Source organism: Harpia harpyja, chromosome 15 (genome assembly GCF_026419915.1).
Source record: "Harpia harpyja isolate bHarHar1 chromosome 15, bHarHar1 primary haplotype, whole genome shotgun sequence".
Lineage (NCBI taxonomy): Eukaryota > Metazoa > Chordata > Aves > Accipitriformes > Accipitridae > Harpia > Harpia harpyja.
In genome coordinates this window covers 1,195,389-1,208,741 of record NC_068954.1, presented here as the reverse complement: position 1 = coordinate 1,208,741, position 13,353 = coordinate 1,195,389, and the positions used below count along the sequence as shown (strand labels likewise).

At 51.7% G+C, this 13,353-nt stretch overlaps 1 protein-coding gene across 2 annotated transcripts in view; it reads right to left on the bottom strand.

The window, feature by feature from the left end:
- Window positions 1-3,124: 3,124 nt before the first annotated feature.
- Window positions 3,125-13,353, bottom strand: part of SELENOI (selenoprotein I) — a 31,646-nt gene continuing 21,417 nt past the window's right edge. The window contains exons 7-10 of one of the 2 annotated variants that reach the window (XM_052809635.1): window positions 12,724-12,772; window positions 12,084-12,264; window positions 11,072-11,254; window positions 3,125-8,926 (exon numbers count right to left, since the gene is read on the bottom strand). In XM_052809635.1, coding sequence (XP_052665595.1) covers window positions 8,810-8,926; window positions 11,072-11,254; window positions 12,084-12,264; window positions 12,724-12,772 — 530 coding nt within the window. In that variant the 3' untranslated portion in view covers window positions 3,125-8,809. The remainder of the gene's footprint in view (window positions 8,927-11,071; window positions 11,255-12,083; window positions 12,265-12,723; window positions 12,773-13,353) is intronic. The other variant, XM_052809636.1, reaches the window with a different exon arrangement.

The window sequence follows — 13,353 nt, the reverse complement described above, 5'->3', positions numbered from 1 at the left end:
TTTGTCGTCTTTCCTAATAAGCTCAGAGAATAAAGTTTAATTGACAGAGTATGTTGTCCTGTAAATCTGCGAGGTCCAAACGGACCGTGGTAGCAACCTGGCCCGCTGGCACACGGTGTGCTGCCAAAACGCTATTGTTATTAACAATCCCTTAAGTATATTACACCTACCGCAACAATCCTCTTAGAGGAAGCCGTCGAGACAGCTGATAAAGGACGAGGCATCGCTTAAATACACCTAGGCTTTAGCCCAGAGGGAAAGCGCGTGGCCCAGGGCACGGGAAGAGGCTGCAGGGCTCTTGGGTTCTGCTCAAGGCTTTGCTGCCAGCCTGCAGCCTCCTCCACTGCTCCCAGGACAGCTTCAGCCCCGGATTCCCTGCCTCTGCTGTCAGCCCGTGTCCCACGTGCGGCTCTGAGGTTTCCCCAGCCCGGCACCACGGTGGCTGCTCACCCGCACCCTGCAAAGATGAGTTAAAGGTGGCCTGGCCAAAGCCGAGCTCCCCCAAAGTTTGGGGATGCTGGGTGGGTGCCACAGCCTGAGGGTTTCAGACCCTCTGCAGCAGCTCAGGTAGGTCTGTGGTGGGGCAGAGCCCGTGCCCGCCGCAACGTCCCACTGGCTGGGGTGACGGCCGTGCCCCACGGAGCTGCGGGATGCAAAGCAACCCCTTTGCTTCGGGAGCAAAATGGCTCCTGGGGCTGTTTCACACCCACAATTTCACAGTCGGGAGAGCGCAGTTCCTGCCCCAGCAGCACCATCCATCTCGCACCTCTGTTTAGAGCAATTCTGGGTCTTTTCAATAGAAATGCTAGCGGGCAGGCTGGCACTGACGGTCACCAGGAGGTCACCGCGGCGCTGGGTACAGAGTGCTGTGGGAAGGAACAGCAGCGTGGGGCCCCCGGGACCCCCCTGCCACGGCACCGGTGGAGGAAGGCAGAGCTTTCCCAACCGCAAAGGGGTTTCAGGCATGATGGCATCGGTCCGAAGGGCACCGGGCAGACAGTGCAAACCGCAGGAGGGTGGCACTGGGGCTGAAACTCCCACGACCACCAACTGCATTCTCCCTTCTACCGAGCAAAGGGCATGAAGAACGAATTTAGGGCATGGGGTGTAAATCCTGCACCTCTCAGCCAGTCTGCTGAGCTCCCCAGGAGTTTCTGGAGTAGAAACACTGCTTTCTGCTTTGGGATGTCTACCTGGAGACGGCCAAAGCTGCCACCAGTCCATTCCTCTCCATTTAGCCCTCTGCCACCCGTACACCTTCCTGGGCACACCTGCAGCTGCACAGGCAGAGCAGTGACTCAGAACCTCCACGTCTAGCTGAATTTTGATGCAATTTGGTGGCCACAAACTAAGATGCCTCCCCAAGGTGTGTGTTTGGAAGGCAGAAGGCAGCCCCTCTCCCCTCCCCTGCCACAGCCTTTCCCACCACTGGGCCACCCACCGGAGCAAGGACTATGTCCCTGGCCACCTCCACGTCCCAGCACAGTCCTGATCTGAAGCTGGGTGACCCAGGAGGGCCATGACTCCACTCACCCCCCCTACAGAAAGTCAGTCTGGGGCTTGAGAGGATGTTCTTCCTAATTCTTGACCTCAGCCTCCCTGGCTAAATCAGTGTCCATGGTCTCCTGCCCGGGACCCGCAGCCACCAAGAGCAGCTTATCCCCCCGTGCGCAGCCCCGGCCGCGCTGGCGCAGGGATAAGGCAGGGATCACCCCGATTAGCACCGAAGAGCTCGCTGTGATGGCGGGCAGCTTTGCTGGGGCAGAGCCGAGTCCTGACTTGTCAGGGAAGTCAAGCTGCTGCCAGGAAAACACCCGTTACCAGTGATGCCCAGCCTCCTGCGGTTGAAGCAAGCCACGATCCCAGCTTCAAGGAGGCAGGAAAGGGTCGTCAAGTGAAATGCAGCATCTCTGCCCACTCTGCATTTTAAGCCCCAGCAGACCGTCCTTGGGAGCCCCGTGGCCACGGCCCCGCACAGCCCTAGCTCTGCCCGAGCCATCCGTGGAAAAGCAGCACCAACTCCAAGGACGCTTTAGGGATTTAATCACTCGTGCAGGGCTTAGGGCTGACCCCAGGCACACGTGTTGCAGAGCAGGGCCCGCAGCCTGGAGCAAGGACAGATCCAGAGCCAGCCGCCCAAAGGACAGACCCTGCCGCAGGGAGCAGCTTCGCTGCAAGGGCTGCCCTTGGCCCCTGACAAGGGGGCTGCTGGGGGGTGCCTGAGCAGGGGCCAAACCCCTGAGAAGGGGGTGTTGGGGGACAGGGACTCTGTTTTCCTCTGAGGAGCCTCGCTGCCTGCCCTGGGGAGGTCAGAGATGCCCCCTCTTTCCCCAGGGCCCAAACCGGCACACTGCACGGGCAGGAACAGGGCAGGATGTGCTACTCCCTCATCCCATCGCCCTTCACGTCCAAGTCCTGCTGCTTCGTCTTTCTACAACAGCCATATCCACCCCATCAGCTGTAACCCACAGCCTCCCCAGTACTGCCGACTGCTCTATCTGCCTCACTCCCAAGGAGCAGCCAGCAAGAAACCATCTCTCTGCACGCTGCCCTCAAGCCCGTACCTTGCTTCACCTTACCTTCTTCTTCCTCACCACGTGTGCCTCAGTCACGCTACCGGGGTACACGATGACTGAGAGGGAGCCAGTGGTCAGCACTGGCTGCAGGAGTGGCAGAGCAAAGGGGAGAAGCCTACAAGTCAGAGGAGAGCCTTTGGGATGGCGGTTTCAGCTAAAAGAGGATGCTGCACAACCCCACGCAAGCCCCTGTCCCTATACCACGGCCCAGGGTCCTGTTAACCCAGGAGGGTGCCCTGGGGCAGGCACAGCCCAGGGCAACGCTACCTTCTCCTTGCCAAGTCCTCCGCTGTACTGCAGCCAGCTTGCTCCCTTCCTTCCCTGCAGCACTTCCACAAGCAGCCTGTCACAGCAGGTGAAGAAAACCCAGCCCTCCAGGGAGAGCCCGCAAGAGCTTTTCCACCTCGGCCATGGCAAGCACAGTTGTTCAAAGCAGGGCTGCAGCTCCAGCCCAGGCACCGCTGCCCAAACTTGCCACCGTTATGCTGGGCTGCCTGCTCAGAAGAAAGAAAGGAAAAAAAAAAAAAAAAAAAAAAAGACAAACACCATTAAAAGGCTTGGAAAATTTTATTCTTTGCTGAACTTTAATAGTTTTTTGTTTGGTTTAAACACAATAAATATTTCAGTAATAGCATTTAACAGACTGGAATTCAAACTCACTGCAGTACCTACACTCCCAGCGACAGGACTTCGGGGAAGCGATCAGGGTCCCTAGGACCACGACAGTGCCGGGACCGCTGCTGACAGCCAGGCTGCTTCATCTGATCTCTGAGTCCAGAAGGACTGGACTTTCTCGGCTCCGGTGGGCAGCCTGGCAGAGCACCCTGAGCCCCAGGCCCCCGCTGACAGCAGCTCCCCAGAAAGGCTCAATGGGGAAGGGACAGAACCAAACCACCACACCAGCACAAGCACCAAACGCATCTTTCCCTGCATCATTTCACAGCCCCCACAGCCCCGGGGACCAGGACAGCAGCCAGCAGCATTGGCTCTCCAGTCCTGCTGCACAGAGGGTTGGTGGCAGAAAACCGGGCTGCAGAGTCCGGTTAGTGCCTCCAAACCTGTTTCTAGAAGGACAAGGCAGCATCACTAACATCTTCCCCACCCTGCCCAGGAAAACTGAACAGCCGCACGGACACAGGCCTTTGAAGATGCTCTGAAGGGTTGCAAAGAAGCTCCCTGTCCTGCGTTAATAGCAGGGGCCCAGTGGCAGGAGCCCAGAGAGCCGGGACCGTTTCCAAAACCACTCAGATATAAGGGTTGAGTCTGAAATGCCCCAGTTCACCCCACCTCTGCCGGTTGGGTTTGATGCTGCTGCCTTGGTTTGCCTTTAGGTGCAGGGTTACAGCTGGAGAAGAAAGCGATTCAGCACTCACTCAGAAGACCCGAGCCAAAACCAGCCTGGGACCCACCACCCTCTTCCAGAGGGGCTGGTGCCAGCACAACATGGACCACTACCAAAACCAGCATCCACTTCAGCTGAAAGCTCAAGGGACAGAAGCAGATCAGTTTGAAACACTGCTGGGAAAAGCAGGGCAGAAGATTTTGATTAATGAGGTCTCCAACCTGAAGCACAGCACCAGCTCCTACCAAACAGCCACCACAGATGCCGCTGGCTGAGATGGAATGGCACCTTGGAGGGCGAGCAGCAAATTTCACCGAGAACCTCTGTTCCTGGGGCAGCGACACCCTGACCACCTCCTCAGAGACCAGCCGAGAGACCTCTCAAGCCAGGTCTGACCACACCTGGATGGGCCAAAGGGTCTTCTACAAACTAACAGAGACCTTTTCCAGAAGCAAAAAGGTCAGCGTAGCACCCATCGTCACCACATCCCACCAAAAGCAGCCTCCACCTCACCTCAGCCACTGCTTTGACACAGCGCAGCGAGGTACAATAGGTGGGCAAAAGCAGGATGAGTCAAGGTTGCAACCCCACGCCAGGGTTGCAGATCTGCATTAGACAAGCAAAGAGTAAATGAGCTTTCAGCTGACCCAGCTCCATCACCGTTGAAGCAAGGCTGACACACAGCACTGAAAGATTTTGGGATGGGGGGGGTGTGTAAGGGAATGGTGGTGTGCTGAAGGACTCCCACTTCTCAAGTGAGTGATGCACACTAAGCAAAAAGGGACAACTGGAAACAAGACTGCTTCAGGGAAGTTCCTGCAGGTTTTGGAAGGATACAGAAAACCTCATGCACAGTTTTGCCATAAACTAAGGTGACCAGAGCTCAGCTACAGCTTGTTTGCACAAAAATCAACTGTTCCCTTGGACCCATGTATGGAGAAAAAAAAAAGGGGGGGGGGAGATCTGAGCTAGTTTCCAAAAAGCACTACTTCTCTAGAGACTTTCCAGGTCTATCACAGGCAGGCACAGATGCTCTCGGAGAAGAAGAGTTTAGGGGCCTTGCTAGAACTGACCTGACTAAGATCAAAACAGCTCCCGGACTACAAACTGCAGGTACTCAATGCACCCGGGAGGTAACATCAGGCCAGCTCTATTTAAGGAGCTTAAATATATGTTTCCAGAGACTTAGAAGCTCACGCTTACAACATTCTGCTCCTCTGGCTCTGGCAAAGCCGCCTGTATCGGGTGGCTGATGTTTACAAGAGAAGAGACTGCTGCCGAGCCCTCGCAGTGACCGACCGCAGAAGAGGGGAGTTAATTGCAGCACTGGGGGAAGGAACAAGCTAAAACCACAGTGGTAGGTGCTTGGTTTTCCTAGTGTTTGTACGCCCATGGGTCAGCTGCAGCGTTTGTACTTGTAAAACATTGCTTTTAGTGTGACAGCCAGTCTTACCCAAACCCCAGGAGGTCCCAAAACCCACGCTTCACCCTCAGCCCTTGCTCCGCTTGTGAATTCCTGCGCTAGGTCCCTGGATTGGTGCGGAGGCAGGAGCTGTGATATGAACCACAAGACCGAGATGAGAAAGGCTGCAAGCAAAGCTGCCTCTCTGCCTCGGCTACGCAAGTCCTTTGCCGACACATTGGCGTGTCCCAGGCTCCCACCAAAACCTGCTTCAGAGCCGCAGCGTGGTGAGGACCAGGAGGAGCTGGCAGTGCCGGCCACCTCTTCCCACAGCACAAGGACCTGCCTGGAGCCCAAGGCCAGGAGACTGACATCCCAGCAGGTCTTGAAGGACTGCACCCCCTCCCTGAACAGGTTTTTTCCTGGTAATACTCTGTATTGAGATAGAATGTGCAAAACAGATTTAGGAAAGCATAAGACAGTCCTATTATCAACTCAGCAGGTTTATCAGTAATTAAAAAAATATGATTAACACTATCCCTGGGAGAAGAGACAACACAGACCAGCTCTTAAATACTAGACAGGAGGAGCTGAGGAGTGAGCACATGTCCTACCCAGCCCGCGCACGACCCTGTCCCATCCCAAGGAGCACATCCCGCCGCAAGGACAGAGTCTAGCCAGCAAGGCAAGCAAACATCACCATAACACAATTACCCTCAGATGCTGTTAGCAAGGAATATGTTTATTTTTAAGACTTAAAACCATTATTATTAATAAATAGTTTGTTTCTCAGCATGCCACACCCCACCGTGGCAAGATGGTTTGGTCTTTCTGTTTGTTTCCACTCCCCCCAGAATCTGGGAGCAGGAATCACTTAATTTCTAGTTGCCCAAACAGAACACCCCCACCCCAGCTTCGCAGCAGCACGAGTCAGGAACAGTTACCTGTGCACTGAGATCAGGTCTGCTCTCCCCTCGCTCTGCCACAAGCCTGGCGGCACTAGACACAAGCGAGCCTATTTTCCAGCACTGATTTAAGGAGATATTTTTCTAGCTTCAAGGTGCAATAAATTAAGGCACCAAAAATCCAGGACTCTCCAAAGATAAAGCCTGTGCAGACAGGAAGTGGTTCCAGTTTGAGAGAGATCTTTCTCCTACAGCATGACAAATATTTGCAGGATTTTAGAGAGGAAGCCCTGCTTCCACATGTTTGTAACTTCACAAAGGGGTTTTTCAGGGTATATTACGTGCTGCAAAAGCGCACCAGCTCACAGCTAAGTGAGACAACAGACAAAGAGTGTATTACTGAGACAAAGTGACATCCTAAGATTTCAGATTGGACAACTTCTCACAGCATTAGCCCAGTCTTCAGGGCCCAGCAACACTAGTGGGAAGAGACGGGACAATGCAAGCTCCAAGCTTGGGACCCCAGAGCTCACTGAAAGCCTAAGGGAACAGCTCAGTTATTCCCTGGTCCTGCAAACTACAGGATCTAGTACTACAGGATCTAGATAACTACAAAGTAAATCATCCAACCTCCACTTTTTGTCAGTGCTGCTAGCACAATTTTGCTATCTATGGGACATGCTCAGATAAGTGTCATGTCCCATTTTAAGATTCCCTGTAATTCTTGTGCAAGTGTGACTTAAATTTATCTCCTTTCATAATTATATTTCATTAAATAGCAAGAGTCAAAAATTCAAGCACAGCCCAAGTCATTCGTACACTTAGGTTTTTTCTCTGTACAACATCAGTAAAATATATAGGAGTAAGCTACTTTATTAAATAAACTCTGAAAACCATTTGCCCCCTCTCCCAGATTAGCCACCCTTCCCAGACACGTCATAGCTGTACAGACACATGAGCATACAGACGTTCAGCCGAGCCCTCCCACGATGTCAGCCCAGATGAACACACCAGCTCGCTCCTGCAGGGCGTACCGTGACCGAGCAACCCTGACGTTGCACCCCATGCGCGGTGAATGCGTGAGCTTGCCTCAGGATTTCAAGTCTCATAGGCGGCATGACAATGATTCAAATTTACAAAAGAAAAAGCATTAAATAGCAGTTACAGTTTGCAGGTTTCCTAAAGCAGGAGGGGTCTTCACCTGCAGAAGGAAAATGCTGTGACCAAGCTTCTACGAACCACGTTGCACAATAATCAGTGTATAAGCGACTTTGTTCCCATGGTAGATTACATATGCACAATCTGCTGTGCTTGTTCGCTTCCGGATGCAGCCTTTCCAGAGCCTGGGTTTAAGCTACACTCTTCATTCAAGCACAGGTCTTCATTAAATAAAGTGAACCGAAAAGAAAATCAGCATTCAGTCTTCACCACCCCACTCTAACTCAATTGAAAAACAAATTAAAAAAAAAAAACAAAAAGTCAATGCAAACATGTCTTTTACAAATGGACAGTAAACAAATATATCCCTGGATGAGACATGCAGCCGCTGAGGACACTGGTTTTGAAAAATAAAGGGATATTTGGAAGGACCCCACCACACACACGCCTGTCAGCTTTCTGAAAGTGCACACACAACCAACACAACACTTATTAAGGTGCTTCTCCAAGCGGTGGATTTGCTGCCGTTGATGGTCTGGCGGGAAGGGAGATGTGCAGACTGAGCCTGGCTGCACTGCTACAGAAGAAGAGGCTCAGGCAGCATGCAATGACACAGCAGAGTCGACCTGAAACAGCAAGTTCATCCTGGTAGGAAGAGGGGGGAGTTAGGCAGGCTGGTGTAAGCCACTTTCTGCTGCCGATCAGAGCCCAGACCCCACTTCCAGGCAGGGAACGCACATGGACAGACAGGAACACAGTCCAGATGTGCTCCCAGGTACCCACAGCTCGAGTGGAGGTATGCAGAAGCCACCTTCCCACTCTTACAGGAAATTGAGCCCTGATTTTCTAAGCCCCCCAAGTAGAATATTACTAGACATTTTGTGTGTTGTTCTTTTTTTCCTCTCTTAAAAAAAAGGTGCAAGTATTTGCCCAAATAGGTGAATGCAGGAAGGCAGGACAGAATGCTGGAGAACTGTCACCATTTGCTCCCTAAGTACCAGCCCAGGACAAGGGCTGTCTAGCAGGATTAGGGACAGACAGGATCTCCCCCGACCATCAGGATGTTCCCCGACCTTGTAGAAATCAGCGGTTATGTTGGTTTTGGTGACAGGTCAAGATGCTTTGCTCAGGTAAAGCCATTTGCATCCCCAACCAGCTTTACCTGAGCAAGAGCTGGAGTTTGAGGTTTCGCTGGGAACATTCAGCTGGTCTAATATACAGTAATAGTGACCTGAAAGGCTACCCTCCTCGTCCAGTTTCACCCAAAACCGAAAGCTTGCATTCAAACAGCAGCAGGGGCTGCCCCGCACCAGTCCTGCCCTGGCTGCACTGGATACCGTGCGTACTTTGCCCTGATGTCTGTCCAGAGGATAGGTTTAGATCTGTGGTGATGGTTGAAGTATTTACAGGTATTTGCAGCAGTTATTTACAGTACTTCTGCAGACCGCAAGCCGATTTTCTCTTCCTCCACTCCTAGTCAATCTGGCGTGGGCTTCTTTAACGAGAAGGGCCGTATATTGAAGTGCCTGCTCAGCTGGCTTACCTGGGGACAAGGCAGACACCAGGACGAGGTTAGCGAGGCTCAGAAGGACAAGGAGGAAAGCGGGCAGAGTGCCAGACTGGTTCTCAGTACAGCTGACAAAGCCCCTGCCACCTTCCTCCACCCACTTTCCCCACCATTGCCCACCCTACACACTCCCGACGGGCGCAGCAGATCTGGACCACAGCCTCTGTCTTGTGCTATGGGGCCAGCCAGGCTGCCCGCCCCCAGAGCCGAGCCCTGTCCCTGCCAGCCCGATGCTGAGGCCAGCCAGACGCATGGTTCCGCAAGGTGCAGCCTTGCTCCCTTCCCGTGTAACAGCCTGGTCTATCCAGGAGCAGGCTCACCTCTGTTCCTGCCCTCCTCAGGGGCAGGATTCAAAAACACCTGCCCTGAGCCCAGGCACGCAGGATTCTACCCTGTACTGCTCCCTCTCTGCCCCTCCCAGCAATATTTTTATTATTTTGCTTAAATTAATATGATAATCTCAGATATCTATATGAAAAATCGCTCCCTGAATCCATTTGCAATTCAAACTGGGGGTTGGGTACTTCGCATTGACCATGAAGACACACATAGGAGGGCTACAGAGAGGGGGGGAACCCAACACCAGGTTTTGGATAATCAGGCCCCTTTTACACCAGTCTTTGGAAGAAGCATTCACCACCTCCTTTGCAGACATGAGAAAACCACAGAGGAGCGAAAGCTGCACAATGCAATGAGCTTTCAGGCATGGTTCAGAGAACCGCAGACAGAAGGATAAATGGATGGTGTGGCACTGGCATCTGGTGACTGCAAGGTAACAGTCATTGCAGAACCAAGAGCGAGCAGTGCTGAGCAGCATCGGAGGCTGAGCTGGGCACAGAGTCAGGGCAGAGGGTTTATTCCTAATCATTACTCCCAAATTCAGAGCAGTTTGGGATTATGTCCCAGTCCCAGAGCCTTAAAAGGCTCTTCAGCTCAAAGTTTCTTTTTTCCTGGAAGAGAAGACTGCGCAGATGGGCCCTTGGAAAGCTGGAGGAGGGTAACGAGGGGAACACAAGCTCAGGGCAGCAGAGCACTAAGAAGCTCACTGCAGGGGATGGGCAAGCCTAGGCAGGAGGATTACACCATCCGCTCAGTCCCCATCTCCAGCTATGATTCCAAGACCAAATTTATTTAAGCTTCTTAGCTATTCAAATCCTTCTTGCACAGAAGCCTCATTACACTAATTGGAAAGACAAGACAACCTGGCTATTACTTCTTTGCTGTAATTACAGTTCAAACTCGACTCTGGAGGCTCCACGTTAAAGCTGGAGTTCCCAGGAGACAGGGCTTCCCCGGGAGGGTGTACACACGTGGCAGCAGCCAGCTCTGTAAGGGACATCGGGTCCCCTGCCCTCATTCCTCAGCAGCTTCCTGGAGCATTTCTAATGGGACTCAGTCTCCTCTGAGTTTGTTCTCTCTCTTAATCAAAACTCAGGGAGTCAAGCAGAGCTGGCACAGAGCAAGGGGAACAAATCGGTCCCTGGATCTCTACACAGCCCTTGCAGCAGGGGAGAAGGCATTGCAGCTGCAGTGTCCCCACTTTCCCTAGCAGGGACATCCCCCCTTCCATCCTGGCTCTCCCAGTGACTCCAGCGCAGGGCACGTCACCGAGGTTGCAGATCAAACTCGTCAATCAAAGTAACACCAACAGCAGTTTAACTTTCTATACCAAGACTCCCAAATTAAGCACTCCTGCCCAATGTGCAGGCACAGTATCTGCTGCTCTGGGTACCTGCTGGAGTCACCCTTCCCAAGGGTGCAGGTCACCCATGCTGGCTTACATCCAAGCTGGTCACTAAGCCACAACCACAGCCAGGATGAGCTAAACACGGTGGCAGAGATGCAAGTATTTGTTTTGAACTAATCTCCGGTACAACAGCCCCCTCCGTCACATTGGATGAAGCTTGCTTCAAACCCATGCGCCAGTCCGCGCAAGCCTCTGACAAGGAAGTCAGCTCAAGTTTCATATGGTCACAGACAGCATGACAAGAGAGCCATTCCCACTGACATTCACATTTTTAAGTGGACTATTCTCTGCCCCAAACAACAGCAGCACCCAAGCAAAGCCTGCAGTCAGAGCACGGCAGCCAAGCCCAAAGCCCACGTGCCAAGTTCACCTACCACGACCACTCCGTAGTGGATGTGCGCCAGGGTGAGGAAAGCAGTTAACAAGTAGAGGAGAAGTGTTTCGCTGTTTGGCGTGAACCCGGACATCACCACGAAGAGCACCGCTGCTATGGGGAGCAGCATCCAGTTCAGAGGCTGGCAGCGTGTGCTGCTCATCTGACAGACAATCAGTTGGCACTGCAGGAAGAGAAAGCTATCAGAGCTTGCACCCAGCATCAATGCTGGAAGCCCAGAGCTGTCTGTAGTTGCAGAGAGGATGGTCACACACATACATGTACCAATCGTCTGCACTTACAGCTACCATCGTGCAGTTTCCCCGAGTTTCTCACTCGGGATCTTTCTTTGCATTAGAATTCCTGTGGGAGACACAGAGCAAAGCCTCGTCGGGCAGGAATGTAATAGGGAAACAGGCATCAAGGGCATCTTTAAAAGAAAAAGGAGTTCCTTTGAGCTGACCAAGCCTTACCAGCATTACCTGCACGATCAGCAGAAAATCCTGCCAAGCAGCAGCGTGAGCTGCTCGACCCAGGGCATGCACACACAGAGCTGCTCAGCCATGCGTCTGAGGTGACAAGCACAGGTGCCTTTGTTAAGGTCTCAAGCAAGCACAGATGCAATATGCAGCTAAATCAGATTTTGACAAAAAGCTTTAGTCCCCTACATTTTAAGTTTCTCCCAGAAAAAGGAAGCAGGAACTCCTTTTGTATTAGCAGTTTGCTATTCACAACACAGAGGATGCATGCTTGTGTAAAGACACTCAATTTAACTAATTCTCTAGTTTCCCAAGAGTGAGAGCTGCAGCACAAAATTCGCAGACTCCAAATCCTGTCTAGTTTCCTGTCTGCTCTTTCAACCATAGCAAAATAGTAAAGCTGTTAAGTTAATCTTCACATCTCCCTTCTCTCCTCACATCTGAGCTGGTCTTTTTCTTCCTGCCTCCCAAGCATCCTGGCAGGCTTCACACTTCCCAGGGGATAAACTGGAGCATAAAGCAAAAGCCACTTACAGAAATGTTAGCAAAGGCTGTTCCAACCATGAAATAGAAGAGCCTGGGATGGACCTCCAGGATGTCTGTTGGGGACATGAAGATCCATGTGGTGGAGAGCAGGAAGAGCAACACTGGGGATACCAGTGGCAGCATGATTTCATACACAGAGTGGTGCTTCAAGGTGTTATTTTTATAGGCCCTGAAAGGCAAGCAAAGACATGAAAATACCTGGAACCACAGCTGAGAAATACCTGGTCCCTGCTTTCAGGAGAGGGCTGCAAAATCTCATTGGCCATTCTGCTACTCAAAACTGCTGGTATCAGTCATAACCACGGTTAGACAAGGAAGATGCACACCTTGATTGGTAACCCAAAAAGCCTCCTGAATTACAGAAGCACCTGGTTGTCTGGGTTGTGACCAACAGGACAAGCCTACAAAAGCTGGTGGCCCTTCTCTGCAAGATGCTGCTGAGCAGGCTGCCAGCCTCCTCCTCCCAGTGCACCCTGTAAACTGGCGCCTTCTGGTATGTCAGAGCCATTTTGCCACATGGAAAACAAGTCGTCTGAATACTACTAAGGAAACCAAGTTCTAAGAGACTCTGGGGGCTCTTGCAAAGGTGCTAGTGCAGGGAGGGAGTCCTGAGGACAGAGAAACTTACTTGTAGAAGTTATAGAGGCTCATCGGCAGCGTCACAGTGAGTGCACAAGCTGGAAGAGAAAAAGCCGTGTTACTGCCCCACAATAGAGGGAGACCATCACGTGCACCCCACGAACAGGCAGGTGGTTGTGCTCTGGTTTAAGTTGCTCTCAACAAAAATAGCTCAGGGGTGCACCAAGAATAGCTCGGCACGTTTAAAAGTAGGTGCTCATAATTCTGGTCCAAGAGCTGTAATTACAAGTTAAGGTCTGCCATAAATTAAAGACATTTCAATTTTTAAAAGTTGCATTAATGAGCCCAGTATTATGTTTTAATAATTTATGAAGTTTCATTATAATACCATCTTTAAAGAGACATGAGGTGAGTTCGAACTCCGCAAGTGTGGAGTATTCATATGTTAAGTTATACAACTGCCAAAGGAAAGCTCAGAATATCCACCTGATTAAGAAAAGTGCAATCACTAGATTTAACACAATTCAAGACATACTGACTTGAAATTGAGTAGCTACAATCAACCCCTAAAGAAAGGGACATAGACTAAGAAAAATTAAACCAAGAAAGAACTTCTGAATAAGCCAAATTTCATTAAGCAAAGACAGCTCTCCCCAGCTAAGCTTCACCTACATTACTC